Consider the following 23,934-nt stretch of genomic DNA (forward strand, 5'->3'; position numbering starts at 1 on the left):
CCACTACGTATTAAAAACTGGCGTGCCAGGAAGAAGGCTTCTCTAGCATAGCCTTTTCTATGACAGCTAGTTTTCTAGGTGCAAGTCATCTGGAGGAGCATTTAGTCATGCGAGCCATCGCCTGCAGTCTTGACACGGGATTAGCACCCAGTGAGAGCCAGCGGTTCATCTTTCTCTGGTTGAAAAAGTCTTTTCCTCCTAAAAAAAATCTACTTTCACACATCCTTTTTAAATTTTAACCAAAAGTAGTTGTTTTTATCCAGAAGGCTCCCCTAGAGCATCATTATCTGCCATGGTTTGGAGAATTCCATGCAAGTTAGAAAGGACAAGAAATCTGTGATTATATTCTGGACCTATCAATGAAACCACCCACACCGGTTCTTTTGGGTTACCATTAGAATGAGAGTCATTGGTTTTATGTGGGTGGTAATTTTGGTCCAGAATAAATGTGTGGCATTTGTGGGAGAATATTTGCATTTTTTAAAAGTGTAATGAGCTGTTGCTAGGTGACAGTGCTCGGCCATTGTGACTTACACCAATCACCCAATGAAAGCCTGTGTACGTGGGATTCTTTTGCAAAATTAGAGTGCACCTAAAATGACCTTTGATGCTCAAGTCTCATTGCTGGATCAGACTGAATTTGAAAAGCAGAGAAAAATATCCTATTGTGGTTGCATTTTTACAGAATTATCAAGAGACACTTGATGCATTTATTTTGCATTTTTGAAAGTTCTAAGCACAAGTGAGTGGCATCAAAATGCTGTTGAGGAGCATTTTATTGAATTATTACACAAAAACTTGGGTTCTTTGCTCATGTCCCCCCCCCCTTTTGTCTTATTAAAATGAAAAGCCACCAACTGCAATTGATTGAATGAAGCGACACACTTGCCATTTGACATTCTCTGTTTCATTATGGGTGGATGTGTTCTTATCTCTGAGATTTCAGAATGAAATTTGGTACTCATGTTTCAGTCCCTGTTCAACCTCCATGCCCTGTTCAGCCTCCATGCCCATTTCAAAGGTTGAGGGAAGTAAATGCAAAATATATTGTAATGCAGAACCTCCCTTGAGTACTGAGTTATTGGAGCTGGTGAAGGCATTCAAGGTGCAATTGAGTGATTCATGCTCAAACCTCAACTCAACCCTCACTCCTGTTTTCAAGGAAGCAGGAAAGGAAAGAAACACCTTGTGGTGTGACTTGAGGTCCACAAGTGTGCTTACCAGTTTTCCCACGGCAAGTGTCTTTAGTCAGGCAAGGGAGAGGCTGGGGTTCCTTGTGCAAGGCCTTGAAACATATGGCTGATTTTTAAGGCCTCCAAAGTCATTGTGAAGTCTGTTTTTCCTGCTTTCTGAGTGCCTCCAAAGCTTAGTGTGATACTGGAGGCAACAGGACCTTGCCCCTCCCTCCAAGTTGAGGTGGGGATAAGGTAGAGTTGGTGGCAACCACAAGTTTTGGCTATTTGCTAGTGGTAGTAGCATTGTGGTGATTTCAGGGTGCATGAAAAGGAGCATAAACAGGAGAGAGCTTACCAATGGTGGTGATTACTTTCTGCTGTTACTGGTGTCATCAAAATCGAAAGAATGACTAGCATTAAGGAAAAATGGTGGCCACCAGCAGTAGGGAGCATGTTCAACAAAGCTTCCAAATACAGTGGTACCTTGGTTTACAACCACAATCCGTTCTGGAGGTCTGTTTGTAAACCAAAACAGGTTGTAACCCAAGGCGCGCTTTCACCAATGGGGTCTCCAAAAGAAATTTGTTCGTAACCCCCCCCCCCAAAAAAGGGTTGTAATCCAAAAAAAAGGTTGCAAACCAGGACACACACTTCTGGGTTTGACGTGTTTGTAATCCAAGCCAAATTACCACTGTACCACTTTCTGGAAACCACAGGAGGGGAAAGTGCTTTTGTCCTCATGTTCTTCTTCTTGGCTTCCCTCAAACATCTGCTTGGCCACTGTGAGAACAGGATGTTGGACTACATCGGCCATTGTCCTGATCTATCAGGCTCTTCTTATGTTCTTAAATAGCTGGTGGCCACATCTCCAGAAAACAAGAGGAGGGCAAGGTTTTGTGAAGGCTTCTGGTCCTTCCCAGTCCCCCCCTCATTAACTTCCTGTCCAGCCCTAATCACTATTGACACCTAATCAGATACACACCTGTATCTGTGGGAATGTTCAGGGATGCAGGAGAGGATATATTGTCTGATTATAGCCTTTCCAACTTGTGTTAGCAAGTTCACAATTTAGCAGAGTAACATCCCCCTTTTTAAACTTGCAGCAGATGCGTTTGCTCAGGCTCGCTAAAGCCTCTATAATAACTGTTCTGGTATTTCCCCTTTATTCCCTCATAGAAGATAAGACACGACACAGTCTTCTATAAAAGTATAAAAAGGTTTACTCACACATCATTCTGTTCACAATAGGATCCCAGAAGGCAGACCTAGCTTAGAAAAGTAACATATACCTAGAAACTATCTCATAAGAAGACAGTCCCTTTGTCCTGCCTTGGCTGGAAGCATCTTTGGCTAAGCAGATGTTGTTTCTTTGATGCATGCGGTCAAAAAGAGAGAGATGGCTGCCCTGCCCTGTACTTTTATCGTTACCTGCACAGGTGAGGCCATGCCCACCTCTAGTCACATGCAGAGGAAGTCTGTCCCAGTCCAGAAGGAAACAGGAAGTTTACCTGCTGGCTGGACAAACATTCCTCCCCATGTGTAAACATATTCACTCTAGGAATGTTGTACTTGACTGCTCTTGTGTTTCACATCCCACAGGATCTAGGTGTTATATTGAAGGGAGTGTGGTGGGGAGAAGAGATGCCACATGCTATATCATCCCAATACCTGAAACAAAAGAGTTCTAAAATGTTCTGCTTTGCTAGTTGTAAGCTGCCCAAAGCTTTAGAAACAGGGCAGGTCCAAGTGGGAACCTGAAATGTAATGTTACAGTGTCCTTGAAGTTATGTAAATTCTAACAGGATGCTAACATTTGGGGCCGGACCAGCACCAAGCTGTTCACTCATTCTTGAACCTTAAGAAAGTAGAGCCATGTTGCTGTAACATTATACCACTCAGCTTTGGGACTGCCTGTGTGATGGCCTGGGATTTGGATTTGGATTTGGATTTGGATTTGGATTTGGATTCGGATTCGGATTTGGATTCGGATGCTGAACCTGAAGAATCCCAGCCTGCACAGAACCAGCTGAGCCGGGGCTGGGGCATGAGCCTGAAGGGTCCTCACCTGTGCTGGATCCTCAGGTGCAGGCACCAGCTGAGTCTGCTCTGGCTCCTGAGGTGATGGAGGACCCATTGCCTGCAGGTGCTCCACTCTCAGCCCCGTCAGAGGAAGCTGAGGTTGCCTCTGGGTCCAGGAAACCTCCAACCTCTCCTGAGCTGCAGAGGTTCAGGGCAGAGAGGCGGAGGGAACTAAGTTCCCACAGGAGGAGTGCTCGCCTCCAGGCCAGGAGAGGCGAGTCACCTGAGGACCGGAGCCACCCTGTCCCACAGGGAAGATACAAGCCAGCCAGCCCCAGTCCCAAGTTGCGGGAGCAACTTTGTTGGTTGACAGTTCCTGCCTGAACCCTGTCCTGCTTCCCTGCCAGAGCTCCTGACCTCACCCAACTACCTGCCCTGCATCCAGCTTCAACTTTTACGGACTACCTCCATACTGCACCTTCGACCTCAGACTGGACTTGGACCTTGCCTCTCGGTTAGCCCACGGGACCAGCACAGCCTGCCTGCCTGTGCAATCCGCAACAAACCCTTCCTATAAACAAGTTGTGGGTGTTCTCATACTGCAGATTATGCTTAGGAGCTGTCTGTACAGCAGTGCGATGAGAAGAGAGTATTATTATCCCACTTTCCTGTGCTGTGTGGCAGAATGTAAGGGTGAGCTTGGGTGAGAATGTATAGTTAATGAACATCTCTCAGCTACCCTACCACCTCTTTCCCTCCCTCCCTCCCTTTAAGCTGTAATGTGCTCTGGCCCTTTCATAACTTGAAACAGACATGAGTGGATGATTAGTTTGAATTGCAGCCAACTTTCTACTCTGAATCCTTAAAAGCATTTAGCACCCCAGATTTGGGAGCAGGAGGGGGCAGGACCCCAAGTCTCTCCCCCTCCAGGATCTGGTGTTGAAGAGAGCACTTTCCCCTCTAGTTCCATTTAATGGCTCCCAAAGATGCCCCTGCAGTTCTGAATGTAGCGGACCCCCAAACAGGAGCTATCCTATTCATCTTCCTTGTTGCGGCCAAGGCTGGAATTAAGAAAACAGTAGGCCATTTGCAACACCTGGCCTCCCTAAAAAGTTTTGCTGGGAGCAGATTTTCATTTTCCTGTGTCCACTGAATCTTCTGGATAGAGTGAATTTATAAGTCTGAGGTCATGCTACGTGCAGATGGAGACCTGAGGTGTATCATGGGATCAACGGCATTGTCTATTCTTCAGTGCGATGGGACCCTCTGCTCATACAGTGGTACCTCAGGTTACATATGTTTCAGGTTACATACGCTTCAGGTTACAGACTCCGCTAACCCAGAAATATTACCTCGGGTTAAGAACTTTGCTTCAGGTTGAGAACTGAAATCGGGCTCTGGCGGTGCGGCGGCAGCAGGAGGCCCCATTAGCTAAAGTGGTGCTTCAGGTTAAGAACAGTTTCAGGTTAAGAACAGACCTCCGGAACGATTTAAATACTTAACCCGAGGTACCACTGTATGTGCACTGCAGAGGCCTTGGGTGTGTGTCTTCGTGATGGCACTGTGCAACCCCAGATTTCAGGCCTAGCAGCAGGTTTCAGATTCCCTTGTTGTTGTTGTTTAGTCGTTTAGTCATGTCCAACTCTTTGTGACCCGACTAAACAACAACAACAAGGGAATCTGAAACCTAGATTCCCTAGAACTTTGTAAAACTCCAGTTTTGTTAAATTGTGGTTCCTGTTCAAGGCTAATCCCATACCAATTGGAATGTGTGAAACTGGTTCAAATACTTTATGGGGTGGAATTTGAAAGTATATCTAATTTTCAGTTGTTTGATGGATTCCATCTTCCCTGGTGTGTAAAATGAACACTCAGGGTTTGAATGCTCTGTTATTGTGTCTGGAACATCAAAAACCTGAAAGTTTGATGTGTTAAAACAAAACAAACAAAAAAACAAATTTCCTTCCAGTAGCACCTTAAAGACCAACAAAGTTTAAGGTGCTACTGGAAGGAAAGTTTTTTTTATTTTTTTTATTTTGTTTTGACTATGGCAGACCAACACGGCAACCTATTTGATGTGTTAAAAAACTCTGACCAGTTAAATGTTATGCAAATCTCTGTTTCAGTTTTAATTGGGTGTATTTTCCCCTTTTTAATGAGTGCAGCTGTGGAGAATAGGATATAGTACACTGAACCCATAAGAGCTGGCTTCAGGATCCTACCTGTCCACTGCGCTCTGTGCTTTGAAAAGTCTTTGTTCCTCTGCTTAATCTGTTGGTATATATTTTCCCCATTAGGGAGGGTGGGAGCATTCCATTTCCATTAGGCCAAGAACAGTGGTGGGGAGGGGAGGGGTGGTGGAGGAATAATAATCTTTAGAAAAGTCTTTGCTAGCTGCTGGTTCTATTACCCACTTAGTACCTCTTGCTTAATGTCTTGTCCTAATGGAACAGATGATGGTTATTATTTTATTTTATCAAGACTATTCACTGCATAAAAAGGAAGATGGAAAAGACTGGAACATGGCCAAGAAAAAACATGAAGCTCTGCTGGTCATTTATTTATATATTTTTATTCTTTGACGTGCAAAATGTAAAGGGAAGGCAACCCAGCAGTAGGGAGCTGTGGCTTTGCTTATCAGTTCAAGAGTTAGGGTCCTACCATATGTCAGGAGTGCTCTGATGGTGTTTCCTGCTTGGCAGGGGGTTGGACTCGATGGCCCTTGTGGTCTCTTCCAACTCTATGATTCTATGATTCTACTTGCTGTGTCAGATTTCTGTTCCGTTTCTTTGTTTGTTTTAACTGAGAAAGTTGAGGTTTTGAGAAGCCCAGTAAATGCTTGCAAAACCTTCTCTGCCTTCTTCTCTTTGTGCATTTTCCATGCTGGTTTGCAGCTGCTCTTGTTCCCAAGTCTTTTACTAGTTCAGGGATCGGGGGGGTGGGGAATGATATTTCTTCGCCCAAGCAGGTCAGCTGAAGCTCCTGGGTTTGCCATGCTGTTCTGACAGTTACATTTCTTGCCAGTGCTGCACGGCAAGGCTTTGGCCATGATTCAGCAGGTGTTGTGTGCCGTTATGCACAACTAGTTGGGGCAGAATGTGAGTGTGGATGTGCATCCCTTTGAAAGTATAGCAGATAGATAACCCCCGGATTTGGATATACCTGCATCCACATGCAGATGCTGTTTTTTTCACACAACACCATTTCCAAAGGGATACACAAGCTCCATACACAAACTGAGCCAACTGCAGGCAACTTGCAACTGGAAAGGCATGGCAACAGTGATGTTGCACCAGTCAGAGAACTGTCACCTGCTATAATCCAAAATGTGTTGGGCCTAATAAAACCACTTTTGTGCACCTTAAGGCTCCCTCCCTGTTTTCTTGTGATTGGGGCCTTCCCTCCTGCTTTATGCCCAGGTAATCAGTGGGACACAGCTGCAATATCAGTGACGTATTTCTTCTTCCCCTGATGCCCACCTTCTTGCAAATAGTTTTTGCATGCTTTTATAACTTAACTGAAAAGGAAGTGCGAGTCTCAGATTGAGAGTATGGTGCTAAACAGCAACAACCTTCCCTTCTCTTGATCTGTGGCTCAGCTTCAAGGCACCTGGGTGGCGTATTGGACTCCAGATCCTGTCAGCTCTAGCCAGTACAGCCAATGGTCAAGGATTATGGGAGTTGTAGTTTAGTGCTTTAGGCCACAAATGCAGCCTCCAGCCAACACCTGTTTCCTCCCAAGAGATTAAGGAACATGTATCCATCATCTGGCAACATGGCTTGCATTTTTCTCTCACCCTTGACTCCAACCAAGGCCACCCCTAAACATCTGTAATGCTGGATGGAAGTTGATATACAAGCTGCTGCTGCTGCTGCTGCTGCTTCTTCTTCTTCTTCTTCTTCTTCCTCCTCCTCCTCCTCCTCCTCCTCCCCCTCCCCCCACACCAAACAAATTCAATTGTCCTGAGTTTGACCCCAATGTCATAGCAAGAGCTTTAAAATACACATTGATTACCTTAACAAGAAGATACCCAGCAGCTCCCTTTGTGTTTCTGATGCTAATGGCATGACTGCTGAGAAAATCCACAAAAGGCATAAGAGTCCAACCCAGCAGGAGGCCTCTTTGAAATGATCTGGAACTGCTTTAGAGCACAGCTCCCACTCATTTCAGTGGTACTTGTTTAGGACATCAATATTGGTGGTGATTCCAGTGACCCACAATCTGGTATGGAGTCGGAGAAGTGAATGAGGAGCAGAACGTGGAATGCTAACTGATAAATTAAGATACACGACAGTGTTCTACTGGTTGTTAAAGTCTGCTAACTGTGTAGCTATTTGCTGAGTCTTATTTGCTCTGGTTCCTTCTGAAGTGGTTCTTCCACAGTTAACAGCAGCCACATTTCTATGGGTTTTTCTTCTTGCAGCCTTGAAAAATAGCAAATACAGTGGTACCTCGGGTTGAGTACTTAATTCGTTCTGGAGGTCTGTTCTTAACCTGAAACTGTTCTTAACCTGAAGCACCACTTTAGCTAGTGGGGCCTCCTGCCGCTGCTGCACCACCGCTTCACGATTTCTGTTCTCATCCTGAAGCGAAGTTCTTAACCCGAGGTAATATTTCTGGGTTAGCGGAGTCTGTAACCTGAAGCGTATGTAACCTGAAGCATATGTAACCCAAGGTACCACTGTATTGTTTATTTTTTGCTTTTAAAAAGATAATGTGATACTTGGGGAAGGCACAGGTGCATGGAGCATGCAACCTCTCTGTTGCAATTTCACCAAGCCTTTTCCCGAATGTTACCTGAAGTCTCTTTGATTTCTGTAGGGGGGCATGATTGCCTTGCTGCTTTCCATCCTGTGCTTGGTAATGATCCTGTACACCCGCCGGCGCTGGTGCAAACGCCGCCGGGTGCCGCAGCCACAGAAAAGCGCCAGCGCTGAGGCAGCCAACGAGATCCACTACATCCCCTCGGTGCTGATTGGGGGCCACGGCCGTGAGAGCCTGCGGAACGCCCGGGTGCAAGGCCACAACTCCAGTGGGACCCTGAGCATCCGCGAGACCCCCATCCTGGACGGCTATGAATACGACATCACGGACCTGCGTCACCATCTGCAGCGGGAGTGCATGAACGGTGGCGAGGATTTTGCCAGCCAGGTCACCAGAACACTGGACTCACTGCAGGGCTGCAATGAGAAGTCAGGCATGGATCTTACGCCAGGTAGGACAGAGTCTTAAACTGTGTGTATACTTGCCTTCAATATTGTGTATGGTTGAGTGAGTGGGTTGTTGCTGTGTTAGGCATAGATTTCATAGAATCCATAGGGTCAGAGGAGGTCCTAAGGATCATCTAGTCCAGGTTTCATCAACCTCGGCCCTCCAGATGTTTTGAGACAACAATTCCCATAATCCCTGACCACTCGTCCTGCTAGCTAGGGATCATGGGAGTTGTAGGCCAAAAACATCTGGGGGGGGGGCAAGGTTGAGGAAGCCTGATTTAGTCAAACTCCCTACAATGTAGGAATATGCAGCTATCTCTTACAGGGATCAAAACTGTGACCTTGGCATTAACCAACTAAACTATCCAGGTCCTTATTCTTTTGTACCCAAAGCCCATCTTTAACCTAAACCCACAATATGGGACCAGCTTTCAGTTCTGTTGCCCCCTTGTCCATCTTTCTTCTCCCCACCCCCATGTGGTCATTCAAAACAAGCCATGCAAGTCTGGGATGCCAGATGGCCCATTGTTCTTTGCAAGGGATGCTCATGGTATTCCAACCAGGATGGGACAAATTGGGGCATCCATCCCACCCATAGCTTGGATAGGGTCTCAAAATAAGCATCACAATTCATGCATAAATACACTTAACCATGTAACATTAAATTATTTAATCATTTCTTTTTTTAAAAAAAATATAATACTGTCTTTATATACTTTCATGGCACAGAAGATAAATTTTGAGAAAACAATTGCTACAACGGTAAAGAACAAATAACTTGTCCTGATAAAATTACAGACTTTTATCATTCCATATGTTAAAGTTTCATTTGCTTACTCTTTTTTTTAAAAAAATTAAACTTTTATTTTGCTTTAAACAGGTACATATAAATATAGACATCGAAATTACAAAAGAAAATTCCTTAATAGTGATGAAAAAAACTTTTTAAAAAACCCTATAAAAAATATCGAAGTACATGACACAGAACATAAGCAACTATGGGAAAGATAAAAGAAAAGAAAAAACAAAAATAGAAAAGAAAAAGAAAAAGGAAGATGAGCCAAAGCTGGAAAGCTCATCTATTGTACACTTCCATCAAGCTAACAACCGATCATTATTCTTATCAATTATCTCTATCTGCATATCAGGGTATCTTGGTATCAGGGAACATTTCTCTATGCGGTATCATTCTAAACATAGCCAGAGCTTTTTTGTTGAGCCTTTGTCCCCTAAATAATTATTTAAACATTCCCATTCTTCTTTCACCAATTTTTAAGGTTTATCTCTTATCGCATCTTATTGCATTTGCTTACTCTTAAGTACGAAATATAGGGACGCAGGTGGCGCTGTGGGTTAAAGCCTCAGCGCCTAGGACTTGCCGATCGAAAGGTCGGCGGTTCGAATCCCTGCGGCGGGGTGCGCTCCCGCTGCTCGGTCCCAGCGCCTGCCAACCTAGCAGTTCGAAAGCACCTCCAGGTGCAAGTAGATAAATAGGGACCGCTTACCAGCGGGAAGGTAAACGGTGTTTCCGTGTGCGGCTCTGGCTCGCCAGAGCAGCGATGTCACGCTGGCCACGTGACCCGGAAGTGTCTCTGGACAGCGCTGGCCCCTGGCCTCTTAAGTGAGATGGGCGCACAACCCCAGAGTCTGTCAAGACTGGCCCGTACGGGCAGGGGTACCTTTACCTTTACCTTTAAGTACGAAATATTAGGCAGGTTTTCAAAATGGTAGCTAAGAAGCCAGTTTCCAGTTTGCCAGGTGAGATCCAAGATGTGTTTAGGAATTTCCCAGAATGCACAAGATGTAAAACCGATAGAAGGGGCAATGGTGTACAGGAAGCCTCTGTTCCCGATATTCTGGGTGTGTAAGCAGCTCCTTAGGCCTCCCTGCAATTAGCTTGCTTAGTGATGGAAAGGAGGTGTTTAGAAACGTCCATCATTGTTGGGAAACCCGGTAAAACATAGTTTCTGCTTGCAGGAGGGTTTCTCAGTGTGTTCAGCTGTGCTTGAAAAGGTCTGATTACAAGTTAATCATGTAAAAGTCTGACTAATGCCCAGGCACACTGGAGGTGGGGCTTCCACACACGCCCTGTCCTCACCCTGGCTTGTATTGTAGCTCATGTATTAAGCCCCAATGCCTGCGCATGGGACTCAGCTATACAGCTGCAAATAAAACATTTTAGTGCAAAATACAATGTGATACTAGATGGCGATGGTGAGCCTTATGGAAAATTCAATGTATTTATTTTTTTAAAAAAAAACGCTTAAAAAAGCATTTTCAGAACGTTTTTTTAATGTGCGTGTAGATTCCACCATGAAGAGCTGCAGTTTTTCAGTTGCTCTGTATTTTCAGCCTAGCACAGGAAAGCACATTCAGCTGTTGGAATACTGCAGTTGGGGGAGAAAGAAATCAGAGGCATGTGAGCCTGGTTAGCTTCTGATGATTGCTCAGGAGCAGCTATCCAGGGCTTTTTTTGTACAGCAGCTTCTGAGCAGGAGCACTGTATAGCACTGATACATCTTAGATCCAGCAGGCATTTCTGTTATTTGCAATGGAAGGAAAATTGATTGGCACAATCAACAGGTTTCTTCCTATGGCAAATAGTTGGTATGTATACATTTATTTGTGTGTGTGTGTGTGAGAGAGAGAGAGAGAGAGGGAGAGAGAGAGAGATATTTCTGGTTGGGATCATGGCTGGAACAAATGGCTAAAGATACCCCCATAGTGCAGTTGCATTTTAAACTAACACCGAATCTCATTTGGGCAGTGAGAAACTCCAGCCTCTGCAGCCATACCAATGTGTCAGTAGTTCAGATGTTAACAAGGGCCCAGGCTTTCTTCCCAGGGACTCTGTCCAGGGGTAATTCTTACATCAATAAGAATCTGTAAGTAATTTAATAATACTTTAGCAAGCAAGGATCAAATAATCCTTTTGAACTTGTTTGCTGTTGGTTCTTTGGGAGATGCCAGTAGAGTTGGTCAGCTCTGATCATACAAATGGATAGTTAATTGCATCGGGATCTTGCCCTTACTGCTCACTGGTGCACACCTGCAGATGACCCTGATGTTATTTCCTGGATAGCTGGAAATGAATACTTTCTCTTTCTTTCCTTCTCCTCCTTCTCTTGCCCTTTCTCCTTTTTTTGTCTCTCTTTCTCAAAAGTTTTTGCCTTAAATTCTTCCTGTTCAGGAAGTGACAATGCCAAGCTGTCCTTGATGAACAAGTATAAGGATAATATCATCGCTACCAGCCCCGTGGACTCCAACCATCAACAGGCTACGCTCCTGTCTCATACTTCCAGTAGCCAGCGCAAGCGGATCAGTAACAAGTCACGAGGTACCATCTAGAGCTTCCTTCTGGATCAGTTGGGGTGGGGTTGGGACAATCATGAAGGCACATTCTGAGAAGAGCCCTGCTGGTGGCACTGGGCAAGGTATTCCCATCTCCATGAGATAGGCCAGTTGCCTGTTCTATCTGGGGTCACACTCCCATCAAAGGAGCAGGTATTCTGGGGTGCTCCTGGTCCCATGTTTGTCACAGGTGTCCTCACTTGCTAAGACTTTGGTTGGTACACCAACCCTGGCTGTTCCTGCACTGAAATAGCTTGACCACCTAGGTAACCCTGAGACTGGAGTTCTGTCATGTACTCTCTGTGGGGTTACCCCAGCGGCGTAGCGTGGGTTGTCAGCACCCCGGGCAAGGCAAGTAATTTGCGCCCCTAACCTGCCGTCGCTGCCAGCTTCTTCTTGCTGCTGCCTGGGCTGGGGTATTTACGGTAAGGTAGCCACGGCGGCGGCGGCGGGTCCGTGTCAGGTGATCTGAGGTGAGTTGCCGCTGGCGCTGCTGCCCAAACGACGCTGCTTGCCCGGAGGAGGAGGGCAGAGAGGCGAGAAAAATGCAACATGGCCCTGCAGCTGCAGCAGCGGCGGCGGGGCTGCCTGGCGCGCCCTCCGCGGCGAGCGCTGAGAGCTGCTGCCTGCCGGACGCCTTCAGCCCGGACGCGCACACAGCTCATCGGTTCTGCGAGACATGGGGCTCTGCTACAGCCTGCGCCCGAGGCTCTTGGGCGACTTTGGAGGTGGCGAGCGTGCCCCCCCCCAGATGTTGCGCCCAGTGCGGCCGGCCCCCCTGCACCCCCACGCTACGCCACCGGGTTACACCCACCCCCAGGGTTTGTTCAGAAGCTGCAGCTAATGTAGCGTGTGGTAGCTAGGCTACTGGCTGGAGCAGCCTGCCATTAAAAAGTTGTGCCGTGACTGAAAGAACTGCAATGGCTGCCCATATGCTACCAGGCCAGGTTTAACTTTGTGCCAGTGTGGGTTCCTTCAAGTTGCTGCCATCATTAGTGATCTCCCTCCATGCTCCTGAAGTTTGCTCTTGCTGTCGCCCACAGGGCTGCTTTTAGTGTGGTAGTGCCACATGGTTCAAGCACTTGCAGAAAGCAGGAATTATGGTGACCAATATCATGAGAGTTCTTTTCAGGATAAACTAAAAGAAATGCTTTGATATTATTTCTTTTCACTTTGAAGCATTTATGTTATGGATTGCTTTTTCTCCATAAACCGGCTTCCAGGTAACTGTTTTTAAAATTTTCAATAAAGTTGGGGGGGGGGGAACCCCACACACCAAAAAAACTAATGTCACATGGAACTCCCAGGTTGGGATAGGTTCCCAGGGACTGGCTAAATTTGTAGAGGCATAAAAAGGGGAGGAACATCCATTACTTTTAGCCTTGTCTTCATTGACTGGGTCCCTGGGATAGATATAATAATAATAATAATAATAATAATAATTTATTATTTATACCCCGCCCATCTGGCTGAGTTTCCCCAGCCACTCTGGGCGGCTCCCAATCAGTGTTAAAAACAATACAGCATTACATATTAAAAACTTCCCTGAACAGGGCTGCCTTAAGATGTCTTCTGAATGTCAGGTAATTCTTTATCTCTTTGACATCTGATGGGAGGGCGTTCCACAGGTCGGGCGCCACTACCGAGAAGGCCCTCTGCCTGGTTCCCTGTAGCCTCACTTCTCGCAATGAGGGAACCGCCAGAAGGCCCTCGGCGCTGGATCTCAGTGTCCGGGCTGAACGATGGGGGTGGAGATGCTCCTTCAGGTATACAGGACCGAGGCCGTTTAGGGCTTTAAAGGTCAGCACCAACACTTTGAATCGTGCTCGGAAACGTACTGGGAGCCAGTGCAGATCTCTCAGAACCGGTGTTATGTGGTCCCGGCGGCCACTCCCAGTCACCAGTCTAGCTGCCGCATTCTGGATTAATTGCAGTTTCCGGGTCACCTTCAAAGGTAGCCCCACGTAGAGCGCGTTGCAGTAGTCCAAGCGTGAGATAACCAGAGCATGCACCACTCTGGCGAGACAGTCCGCGGGAAGGTAGGGTCTTAGCCTGCGTACCAGGTGGAGCTGGTAGACAGCTGCCCTGGACACAGAGTTAACCTGCGCCTCCATGGACAGCTGTGAGTCCAAAATGACTCCCAGGCTGCGCACCTGGTCCTTCAGGGGCACAGTTACCCCATTCAGGACCAGGGAATCCTCCACACCTGCCCGCCTCCTGTCCCCCAAAAACAGTACTTCTGTCTTGTCAGGATTCAACCTCAATCTGTTAGCCGCCATCCAACCTCCAACCGCCTCCAGGCACTCACACAGGACCTTCACCGCCTTCACTGGTTCTGATTTAAAGGAGAGGTAGAGCTGGGTGTCATCTGCATACTGATGAACACCCAGTCCAAACCCCCTGATGATCTCTCCCAGCGGCTTCATATAGATGTTAAAAAGCATGGGGGAGAGGACGGAACCCTGAGGTACCCCACAAGTGAGGGCCCAAGGGTCTGAACACTCATCCCCCACCACCACTTTCTGAACACGGCCCAGGAGGAAGGAGCGGAACCACTGTATAACAGTGCCCCCAGCTCCCAGCCCCTCTAGACGGTCCAGAAGGATGTTATGGTCGATGGTGTCAAAGGCCGCTGAGAGATCCAGCAGAACTAGGAAACAGCTCTCACCTTTGTCCCTAGCCCGCCGGAGATCATCAACCAGCGCGACCAAGGCAGTTTCAGTCCCATGGTGAGGCCTGAATCCCGATTGGAAGGGATCCAAATGGTCCGTTTCCTCCAGGCGTGCTTGGAGTTGTTCAGCAACCACCCGCTCAATCACCTTGCCCAAGAATGGAAGATTTGAGACTGGGCGATAGTTGGCCAAATTGGCCGGGTCTAAAGATGTTTTTTTAAGAAGCGGTTTAATGACCGCCTCTTTCAGCGGGTCTGGGAAGGCTCCCTCACAGAGGGAAGCATTCACCACCCCGCAAAGCCCATCGCCCAGCCCTTCCCGGCTCGCTTTTATCAGCCAGGATGGGCAAGGATCAAGAAGACAGGTGGTCGGTTTCACTCGTCCAAGCAGCCTGTCCACATCCTCGGAGGTAACAGATTGGAATTGATCCCATATAACAGGACCAGACAGAACTCTAGCACTCTCCCGCCCTGGCCCTGCTCCCACTGTGGAGTCTACTTCCTTCTGAATCTGAGCGATTTTATCTGCAAAAAACTTTGCAAAAGCATTGCAGGAGATCTTGGGGTCCCTACCAGGCCCCGGTGGTACAGGTGGTTCCGATAAACTGCGAACCACCTGAAAAAGTCTCCTGCTGCTGTTTTCTGCAGATGCAATGGAGGCGGCGAAGAAGGCCCTCTTCGCCGTCGCCATTGCCACTTGGTAGGCTCGACGTTGAGCTCTAACCCGTGTCCGGTCTGATTCAGAATGAGTTTTCCGCCACCGGCGCTCTAGCCGTCTCAACGATTGTTTCATCACCCTCAGCTCCGGGGAGAACCACGGGGCTGTCCGGGCTCCATGCAATCGGAGAGGGCGCTTCGGAGCCAGACAGTCAATAGCCCTGGTTAACTCCGCATTCCAGCGTGCCACCAGGGAATCAGCTGAAAGGCCATCAACTTGGGATAAAGCATCCCCTACCACTCTCTGGAAGCCAATTGGATCCATTAAGTGGCGGGGGCGGACCATCCGAATCGGTCCCACCTCCCTGCGGAGGGGAAGGGTTGCGGAGAAGTCCAGTTGCACCAGGTAGTGATCTGACCATGGCACTTCTTTTGTTTCGCTTTTAGTTAATGTCAGATCACCAACATCCGTAGAGGTAAACACCAAGTCTAAGGCATGTCCATGGCTATGAGTTGGGCCAGACTTATTCAGGGACAGCCCCATGGAGGCCATGCTTTCCACAAAGTCCCGAGCTGCCCCTTGTAAGGTCGTGTCGGCATGGATGTTAAAATCCCCCAGGACAACCAAGCTAGGTGTCTCCAGGAGTATATCCGCCACGACCTGAAGCAGCTCGGGCAGGGAATCCTTGGTGCAGCGGGGAGGTCGGTACACCAGTAGGAATCCTGTACTGCCCCTATTGCCCAACTTCCAGAACATGCACTCAGAAAACTGGGTCTTCCCAATAGGACGCCTGGTGCAGACTAATGACTTCCTAAAAATCGCTGCAACCCCCCCTCCCCGCCCACATGACCTGGGTTGTTGTGCGTAAGAGAAACCTGGTGGGCAAGCAGCGGCAAGGACAGGCCCATCTGCCTCATCCAACCAGGTCTCTGTCACACATGCCAGGTCAAATCCTCCATCCACAATCAGGTCGTGGATGGCAGTGGTTTTATTCATCATTGACCTGGCATTGCACAGCAACACTTTCAGGTCATGTGGGTTTCCCTTGCTGATTACTGTATCCTTCCGGTCAGGATCAGACCTGGAGGCAGGGATAGTCCTCAAACAACGACTAAACCTGCCTCCTCGGTAATGACATGGTCTGGTCTTAGCATAACTCCTCCTCCTGCCCGTGATCACTGAGATCGGGTGTCCCAATACATCTCCCCCTGTGGAACCTGCCCCACCCAATCTATTGGCTGAGGCCCACTCCCAGGCAGCCATGACCCTCCCCCTTAAAAGGCAAAATACAAACTATATAATAATTTAACAGAATAATAATAATAATAAAACAAAACAGAACAAAACAAAACAAAACAAAGCAAGGAACAATAGTGCTGACTCAGTGCTTATCCCACCCCAAGCAAAAATAAAATAATGAAATAATATAATATTATAAAAAACAACAACCACCATTTAAAGTGCTGCAAATTAAAAGCGATTAAAACATTTAAAACCATTTTGTCCATTGCTGCCGGTAGCTGCTCAGGCCTCTTATGCTGTGGGTGTGAGTGCAGGCCCCGCCCCCTAGGCCGGATGGAGTTGGCAGGAGAGGGAGCGGTCCTCCCAACACTCACGCAAGCAGCAGCAGCAGCAGCAGCAGCAGCCGTGTCCCAGAAGCCTCTCTCAGGCCTCTTATGCTGTGGCAGTGAGTGCAGGCCCCGCCCCCCAGGCCGGATGGAGTTGGCAGGAGAGGGAGCGGTCCTCCCAACACTCACGCAAGCAGCAGCAGCAGCAGCAGCAGTCGTGTCCCGGAAGCCTCTCTCAGGCCTCTTATGCTGTGGCAGTGAGTGCAGGCCCCGCCCCCTAGGCCGGATGGAGTTGGCAGGAGAGGGAGCGGTCCTCCCAACACTCACGCAAGCAGCAGCAGCAGCAGCAGCAGCAGCAGCAGTCGTGTCCCGGAGGCCTCTCTCAGGCCTCTTATGCTGTGGCAGTGAGTGCAGGCCCCGCCCCCTAGGCCGGATGGAGTTGGCAGGAGAGGGAGCGGTCCTCCCAACACTCATGCAAGCAGCAGCAGCAGCAGCAGCAGCAGCAGCAGCAGCAGCCGTGTCCCAGAAGCCTCTCTCAGGCCTCTTATGCTGTGGGTGCGAGTGCAGGCCCCGCCCCCTAGGCCAGATGGAGTTGGCAGAAAAGGGAGCGGTCCTCCCAACACTCACGCAAGCAGCAGCAGCAGCAGCAGCAGCAGCCGTGTCCCAGAAGCCTCTCTCAGGCCTCTTATGCTGTGGCAGTGAGTGCAGGCCCCGCCCCCTAGGCCGGATGGAGTTGGCAGGAGAGGGAGCGGTCCTCCCAACACTCATGCAAGCAGCAGCAGCAGCAGCAGCAGCAGCAGCAGCAGCAGCAGCCGTGTCCCAGAAGCCTCTCTCAGGCCTCTTATGCTGTGGGTGCGAGTGCAGGCCCCGCCCCCTAGGCCAGATGGAGTTGGCGGAAAAGGGAGCGGTCCTCCCAACACTCACGCAAGCAGCAGCAGCAGCAGCAGCAGCAGCCGTGTCCCAGAAGCCTCTCTCAGGCCTCTTATGCTGTGGCAGTGAGTGCAGGCCCCGCCCCCTAGGCCGGATGGAGTTGGCAGGAGAGGGAGCGGTCCTCCCAACACTCATGCAAGCAGCAGCAGCAGCAGCAGCAGCAGCAGCAGCAGCAGCCGTGTCCCAGAAGCCTCTCTCAGGCCTCTTATGCTGTGGGTGCGAGTGCAGGCCCCGCCCCCTAGGCCAGATGGAGTTGGCGGAAAAGGGAGCGGTCCTCCCAACACTCACGCAAGCAGCAGCAGCAGCAGCAGCAGCAGCCGTGTCCCAGAAGCCTCTCTCAGGCCTCTTATGCTGTGGCAGTGAGTGCAGGCCCCGCCCCCTAGGCCGGATGGAGTTGGCAGGAGAGGGAGCGGTCCTCCCAACACTCATGCAAGCAGCAGCAGCAGCAGCAGCAGCAGCAGCAGCAGCAGCAGCCGTGTCCCAGAAGCCTCTCTCAGGCCTCTTATGCTGTGGGTGCGAGTGCAGGCCCCGCCCCCTAGGCCAGATGGAGTTGGCGGAAAAGGGAGCGGTCCTCCCAACACTCACGCAAGCAGCAGCAGCAGCAGCAGCAGCAGCCGTGTCCCAGAAGCCTCTCTCAGGCCTCTTATGCTGTGGCAGTGAGTGCAGGCCCCGCCCCCTAGGCCGGATGGAGTTGGCAGGAGAGGGAGCGGTCCTCCCAACACTCATGCAAGCAGCAGCAGCAGCAGCAGCAGCAGCAGCAGCAGCAGCAGCCGTGTCCCAGAAGCCTCTCTCAGGCCTCTTATGCTGTGGGTGCGAGTGCAGGCCCCGCCCCCTAGGCCAGATGGAGTTGGCAGAAAAGGGAGCGGTCCTCCCAACACTCACGCAAGCAGCAGCAGCAGCAGCAGCAGCAGCCGTGTCCCAGAAGCCTCTCTCAGGCCTCTTATGCTGTGGCAGTGAGTGCAGGCCCCGCCCCCTAGGCCGGATGGAGTTGGCAGGAGAGGGAGCGGTCCTCCCAACACTCACGCAAGCAGCAGCAGCAGCAGCAGCAGCAGCAGCAGCAGCAGCCGTGTCCCAGAAGCCTCTCTCAGGCCTCTTATGCTGTGGCAGTGAGTGCAGGCCCCGCCCCCTAGGCCGGATGGAGTTGGCAGGAGAGGGAGCGGTCCTCCCAACACTCATGCAAGCAGCAGCAGCAGCAGCAGCAGCAGCAGCAGCAGCAGCCGTGTCCCAGAAGCCTCTCTCAGGCCTCTTATGCTGTGGGTGCGAGTGCAGGCCCCGCCCCCTAGGCCAGATGGAGTTGGCAGAAAAGGGAGCGGTCCTCCCAACACTCACGCAAGCAGCAGCAGCAGCAGCAGCAGCAGCCGTGTCCCAGAAGCCTCTCTCAGGCCTCTTATGCTGTGGCAGTGAGTGCAGGCCCCGCCCCCTAGGCCGGATGGAGTTGGCAGGAGAGGGAGCGGTCCTCCCAACACTCACGCAAGCAGCAGCAGCAGCAGCAGCAGCAGCAGCAGCAGCAGCCGTGTCCCAGAAGCCTCTCTCAGGCCTCTTATGCTGTGGCAGTGAGTGCAGGCCCCGCCCCCCAGGCCGGATGGAGTTGGCAGGAGAGGGAGCGGTCCTCCCAACACTCATGCAAGCAGCAGCAGCAGCAGCAGCAGTCGTGTCCCGGAAGCCTCTCTCAGGCCTCTTATGCTGTGGGTGCGAGTGCAGGCCCCGCCCCCTAGGCCGGATGGAGTTGGCAGGAGAGGGAGCGGTCCTCCCAACACTCACGCAAGCAGCAGCAGCAGCAGCAGCAGCAGCAGCAGCAGTCGTGTCCCGGAGGCCTCTCTCAGGCCTCTTATGCTGTGGCAGTGAGTGCAGGCCCCGCCCCCTAGGCCGGATGGAGTTGGCAGGAGAGGGAGCGGTCCTCCCAACACTCACGCAAGCAGCAGCAGCAGCAGCAGCAGTCGTGTCCCGGAAGCCTCTCTCAGGCCTCTTATGCTGTGGCAGTGAGTGCAGGCCCCGCCCCCTAGGCCGGATGGAGTTGGCAGGAGAGGGAGCGGTCCTCCCAACACTCATGCAAGCAGCAGCAGCAGCAGCAGCAGCAGCCGTGTCCCAGAAGCCTCTCTCAGGCCTCTTATGCTGTGGCAGTGAGTGCAGGCCCCGCCCCCTAGGCCGGATGGAGTTGGCAGGAGAGGGAGCGGTCCTCCCAACACTCATGCAAGCAGCAGCAGCAGCAGCAGCAGCAGCAGCAGCAGCAGCCGTGTCCCAGAAGCCTCTCTCAGGCCTCTTATGCTGTGGGTGCGAGTGCAGGCCCCGCCCCCTAGGCCAGATGGAGTTGGCAGAAAAGGGAGCGGTCCTCCCAACACTCACGCAAGCAGCAGCAGCAGCAGCAGCAGCAGCCGTGTCCCAGAAGCCTCTCTCAGGCCTCTTATGCTGTGGCAGTGAGTGCAGGCCCCGCCCCCTAGGCCGGATGGAGTTGGCAGGAGAGGGAGCGGTCCTCCCAACACTCATGCAAGCAGCAGCAGCAGCAGCAGCAGCAGCAGCAGCAGCAGCCGTGTCCCAGAAGCCTCTCTCAGGCCTCTTATGCTGTGGGTGCGAGTGCAGGCCCCGCCCCCTAGGCCAGATGGAGTTGGCAGAAAAGGGAGCGGTCCTCCCAACACTCACGCAAGCAGCAGCAGCAGCAGCAGCAGCAGCCGTGTCCCAGAAGCCTCTCTCAGGCCTCTTATGCTGTGGCAGTGAGTGCAGGCCCCGCCCCCTAGGCCGGATGGAGTTGGCAGGAGAGGGAGCGGTCCTCCCAACACTCATGCAAGCAGCAGCAGCAGCAGCAGCAGCAGCAGCAGCAGCAGCCGTGTCCCAGAAGCCTCTCTCAGGCCTCTTATGCTGTGGGTGCGAGTGCAGGCCCCGCCCCCTAGGCCAGATGGAGTTGGCAGAAAAGGGAGCGGTCCTCCCAACACTCACGCAAGCAGCAGCAGCAGCAGCAGCAGCAGCCGTGTCCCAGAAGCCTCTCTCAGGCCTCTTATGCTGTGGCAGTGAGTGCAGGCCCCGCCCCCTAGGCCGGATGGAGTTGGCAGGAGAGGGAGCGGTCCTCCCAACACTCACGCAAGCAGCAGCAGCAGCAGCAGCAGCAGCCGTAGATATGGACGTTGGCCACAAAAGAATGCCTGAAATACACAGACCCAGTCTCTCCCTCCCCCCCCCCCCACTCCTTCTAATGACGGCCATTTCACTAGTTAATAATAGCACTGACAGTGCTGTGCCAACTTATTAGATTCTGCCCCTAATTATGGTAGGCAAATAGACAGGTCGGAGTTAAACAATATAAACTGAGAGCTTTTGCAGATGATTTAGTACTTACATTGCAAGAGCCTGAATCTAGTACTAAAAGAGTATTAGAACTAATTCAAGAATTTGGTCAAGTAGCAGGATTTAAACTAAACAAATCTAAAACGAAGGTTTTGGAGAAAAATCTAACAGTATTGGAGAAAGAAAAGTTTCAGAAGGAGACAGGGTTAACTGTGGTTAAGAAAGTGAAATATTTGGGTATAAATATGACATCTAAAAATTTGAATTTATTTAAAGATAATTATGAGAAAACTTGGATGGAAGTAAAAAAAGACTTAGAAATTTGGTCAAATATGAAGTTTTCCTTGTTGGGTCGAATTTCAGTTATAAAAATGAATGTACTGCCTAGAATGTTGTTTTTGTTCCAAACATTGCAAATAGTGGATAAGATGGATTGCTTTAAGAAATGGCAGAAAGATATTTCTAAGTTTGTCTGGCAGGGCAAGAAGCCTAGAATAAAATTTAAGATATTAACTGATGCGAAAGAAAGGGGCGGATTTGCCCTGCCAGACCTTAAATTGTATTATGAATCAGCAGCGTTTTGCTGGTTGAAAGAATGGCTACTTCTTGAGAATACTGATATTTTGGACTTAGAAGGTTATGATAATTTTTTTGGATGGCATGCATACCTGTGGTACGACAAGGTAAAAGTTCACAAGGGTTTCAAAAATCATATTGTCAGGAAAGCATTATATAATGTCTGGATTAGATATAAAGATTTGCTGGAAAGTAAAACTCCAAGGTGGTTGTCGCCAATGGAGGCAAAAGCCGTTAAAAAATTAAATATGGAGGTTAATTGGCCGAGATATTGGGAAATTTTGGAGCAAGAAGGAGACAGACTGAAATTGCAAAGTTTTGAGAAGTTAAAAGGGAAAGTGAGAGACTGGCTGCATTATTATCAGATAATGGAAGTCTTTAAACTAGACAGGAAAGTCGGCTTCCAGGTGGAAAAATCAAAATTAGAAACTGAACTGTTAGAATCTAGTACTAAGAACTTGTCAAAAATGTATAACTTGCTGTTGAAATGGAATACACAAGATGAAATGGTTAAATCTGCAATGATTAAATGGGCCCAGGATATTGGTCATGACATAATGTTTGCTGACTGGGAAAAGTTATGGACCACCGGGATTAAATTCACGGCATGTAGTGCCTTGAGAGAAAATATTATGAAAATGATTTATAGGTGGTACATGACCCCAGTCAAGCTTGCGAAAATCTATCATTCGCCCGAGAACAAATGTTGGAAATGTAAAGAAAGAGAAGGAACATTCTTTCACCTTTGGTGGACATGCCCAAGGATTAAGGCTTTCTGGGAACTGATCTATAATGAACTGAAAAAGGTACTTAGGTACACTTTTCCTAAGAAACCAGAGGCCTTTCTCCTGGGCATGGTCGGCCAAGTGGTTGTAAAGAAGGATAGAACTTTTTTTATGTATGCTACAACAGCAGCAAGAATTCTTATAGCAAAGTACTGGAAGACACAAGACCTACCCACCGTGGAAGAGTGGCAGATGAAAGTGATCGACTACATGGGCCTGGCAGAGATGACGAGCAGAATCCGCGACCAGGGAAAAGCAACGGCGGAAGAAGATTGGAAAAAATTTAAAGATTATTTAAAGAAATACTCTAAAATTAGTGAATGTTAGATTGATGTTGAATAAGAAAAATAGGGGTTAACAGCGATTATGATTAAGTGGAAGAAAATGAATGTTTTTATAATAAATCTGAAAGTAAGGGAGGGATTTGCTAATTAATTAATTTGACATGAGAATGCAGAAAGGGGAGGTATGAGGAAGTCGGGAGAGTAAGAAATATGAAATTAAGAGCAGGAAATTATACATGTTGCATTTTATTGTCTTTTGTTGTTTTGTTTTATTTGTTAAAAAAATATATGGAAAACCAAAAATATGGTAGGCAAATAGAAAGAGCTTGTCATAATATCTGGGATGTATCTACATCTCTGCCTCTTCTTCTTTTAAGCACATCTCATTACTGGCTGTTATTGAATAATCTCTCTCAAGAAGTGCTTCCTCCCGCCCGCCCCATGTGGAGACAGGATCAGGTCTCTACATATTCCTTTACATCAGGGGTAGGGAACCTTTTTCAACTTGAGGGCCATAAGTTGCTGCTGCTGCTGCTCCTGTTATTATCCCTATTGAAGTGAGTCAAAGAAAGCAGTGCAATAAAAATAATAGAAGTACAAATAACAATTAAAAAGGCAGCATAGTATATCTGGAAGAGGCTTAAATCAGGTAAGCAGAGGACCACAGCTCTTCATGGGGAACTTTCCAAGGGCTCGTTAGAGAGAGCACCGTGCTCTGTATGTGTATGTGTGTGAGAGAGAAGACAAAAAGAAATTACCCCTTTCCCCTTCCATCTAGTCATTTTCCAGCTGGGAAACATTGTTCCCAAGCTACTTTTCACCCGCAGAGAATCATAGACTTCTGGAAGGGATCCCCTAGGGTCATCTAGTCCAACCCCCAGCAATGCAGCTAAGAAAAGAGGTAGGAGTGGAGGTGGGGCACCTAAGGCTCAGGGACCAAATATGCCCCTCCAGGACTTTTTGTCTGGCCTCCTAAGGTTCCCACACCCAGCCTCACCAGCCCTGCTCTACCCCGTCCTGAAGCACTTTCCCCTGCCGGGATGTGTTGTGCGCTTATGCCCCTTGCTTGCTTGGAGGTCATAGAATTGTAGAGTTGGAAGGAACTGCTAGGGTCACCTCGTCCATTGCTGGAAATGGAATGGCATGCCTAGAAACGTCTGTGTTGCTGGGCTGTAGCCCATTGTGCAAAAGCCATTGTTCTGACCACTTTTGCTTTGGGACTCTGCCTACTGCTGACATGAGGCAAACCCTACAAGGTTCCTCACAAAGAACTGGGCTGAAAAAGGTTCCCTAACCCTATATATACAGGGATGTGGGTGGCACTGTGGGTTAAACCACAGAGCCTAGGGCTTGCCGATCAGAAGGTCGGTGGTTTGAATCCCCACGACGGGGTGAGCTCCTGTTGCTCGGTCCCTGCTCCTGCTCCAA

The 23,934-nt window shown here is 49.4% G+C and overlaps 1 protein-coding gene across 2 annotated transcripts in view; it reads left to right on the top strand.

Annotated features, from left to right (window-relative positions):
* Positions 1-23,934, top strand: part of ASTN1 (astrotactin 1) — a 237,384-nt gene that overhangs the window by 87,419 nt on the left and 126,031 nt on the right. The window contains exons 3-4 of one of the 2 annotated variants that reach the window (XM_079981107.1): positions 8,016-8,409; positions 11,571-11,744. In XM_079981107.1, the coding sequence (XP_079837233.1) occupies positions 8,016-8,409; positions 11,571-11,744 (568 nt within the window). The remainder of the gene's footprint in view (positions 1-8,015; positions 8,410-11,570; positions 11,745-23,934) is intronic. The other variant, XM_079981108.1, reaches the window with a different exon arrangement.

This window comes from Podarcis cretensis, assembly GCF_951804945.1.
Source record: "Podarcis cretensis genome assembly, chromosome: 6".
Classification (NCBI taxonomy): domain Eukaryota; kingdom Metazoa; phylum Chordata; class Lepidosauria; order Squamata; family Lacertidae; genus Podarcis; species Podarcis cretensis.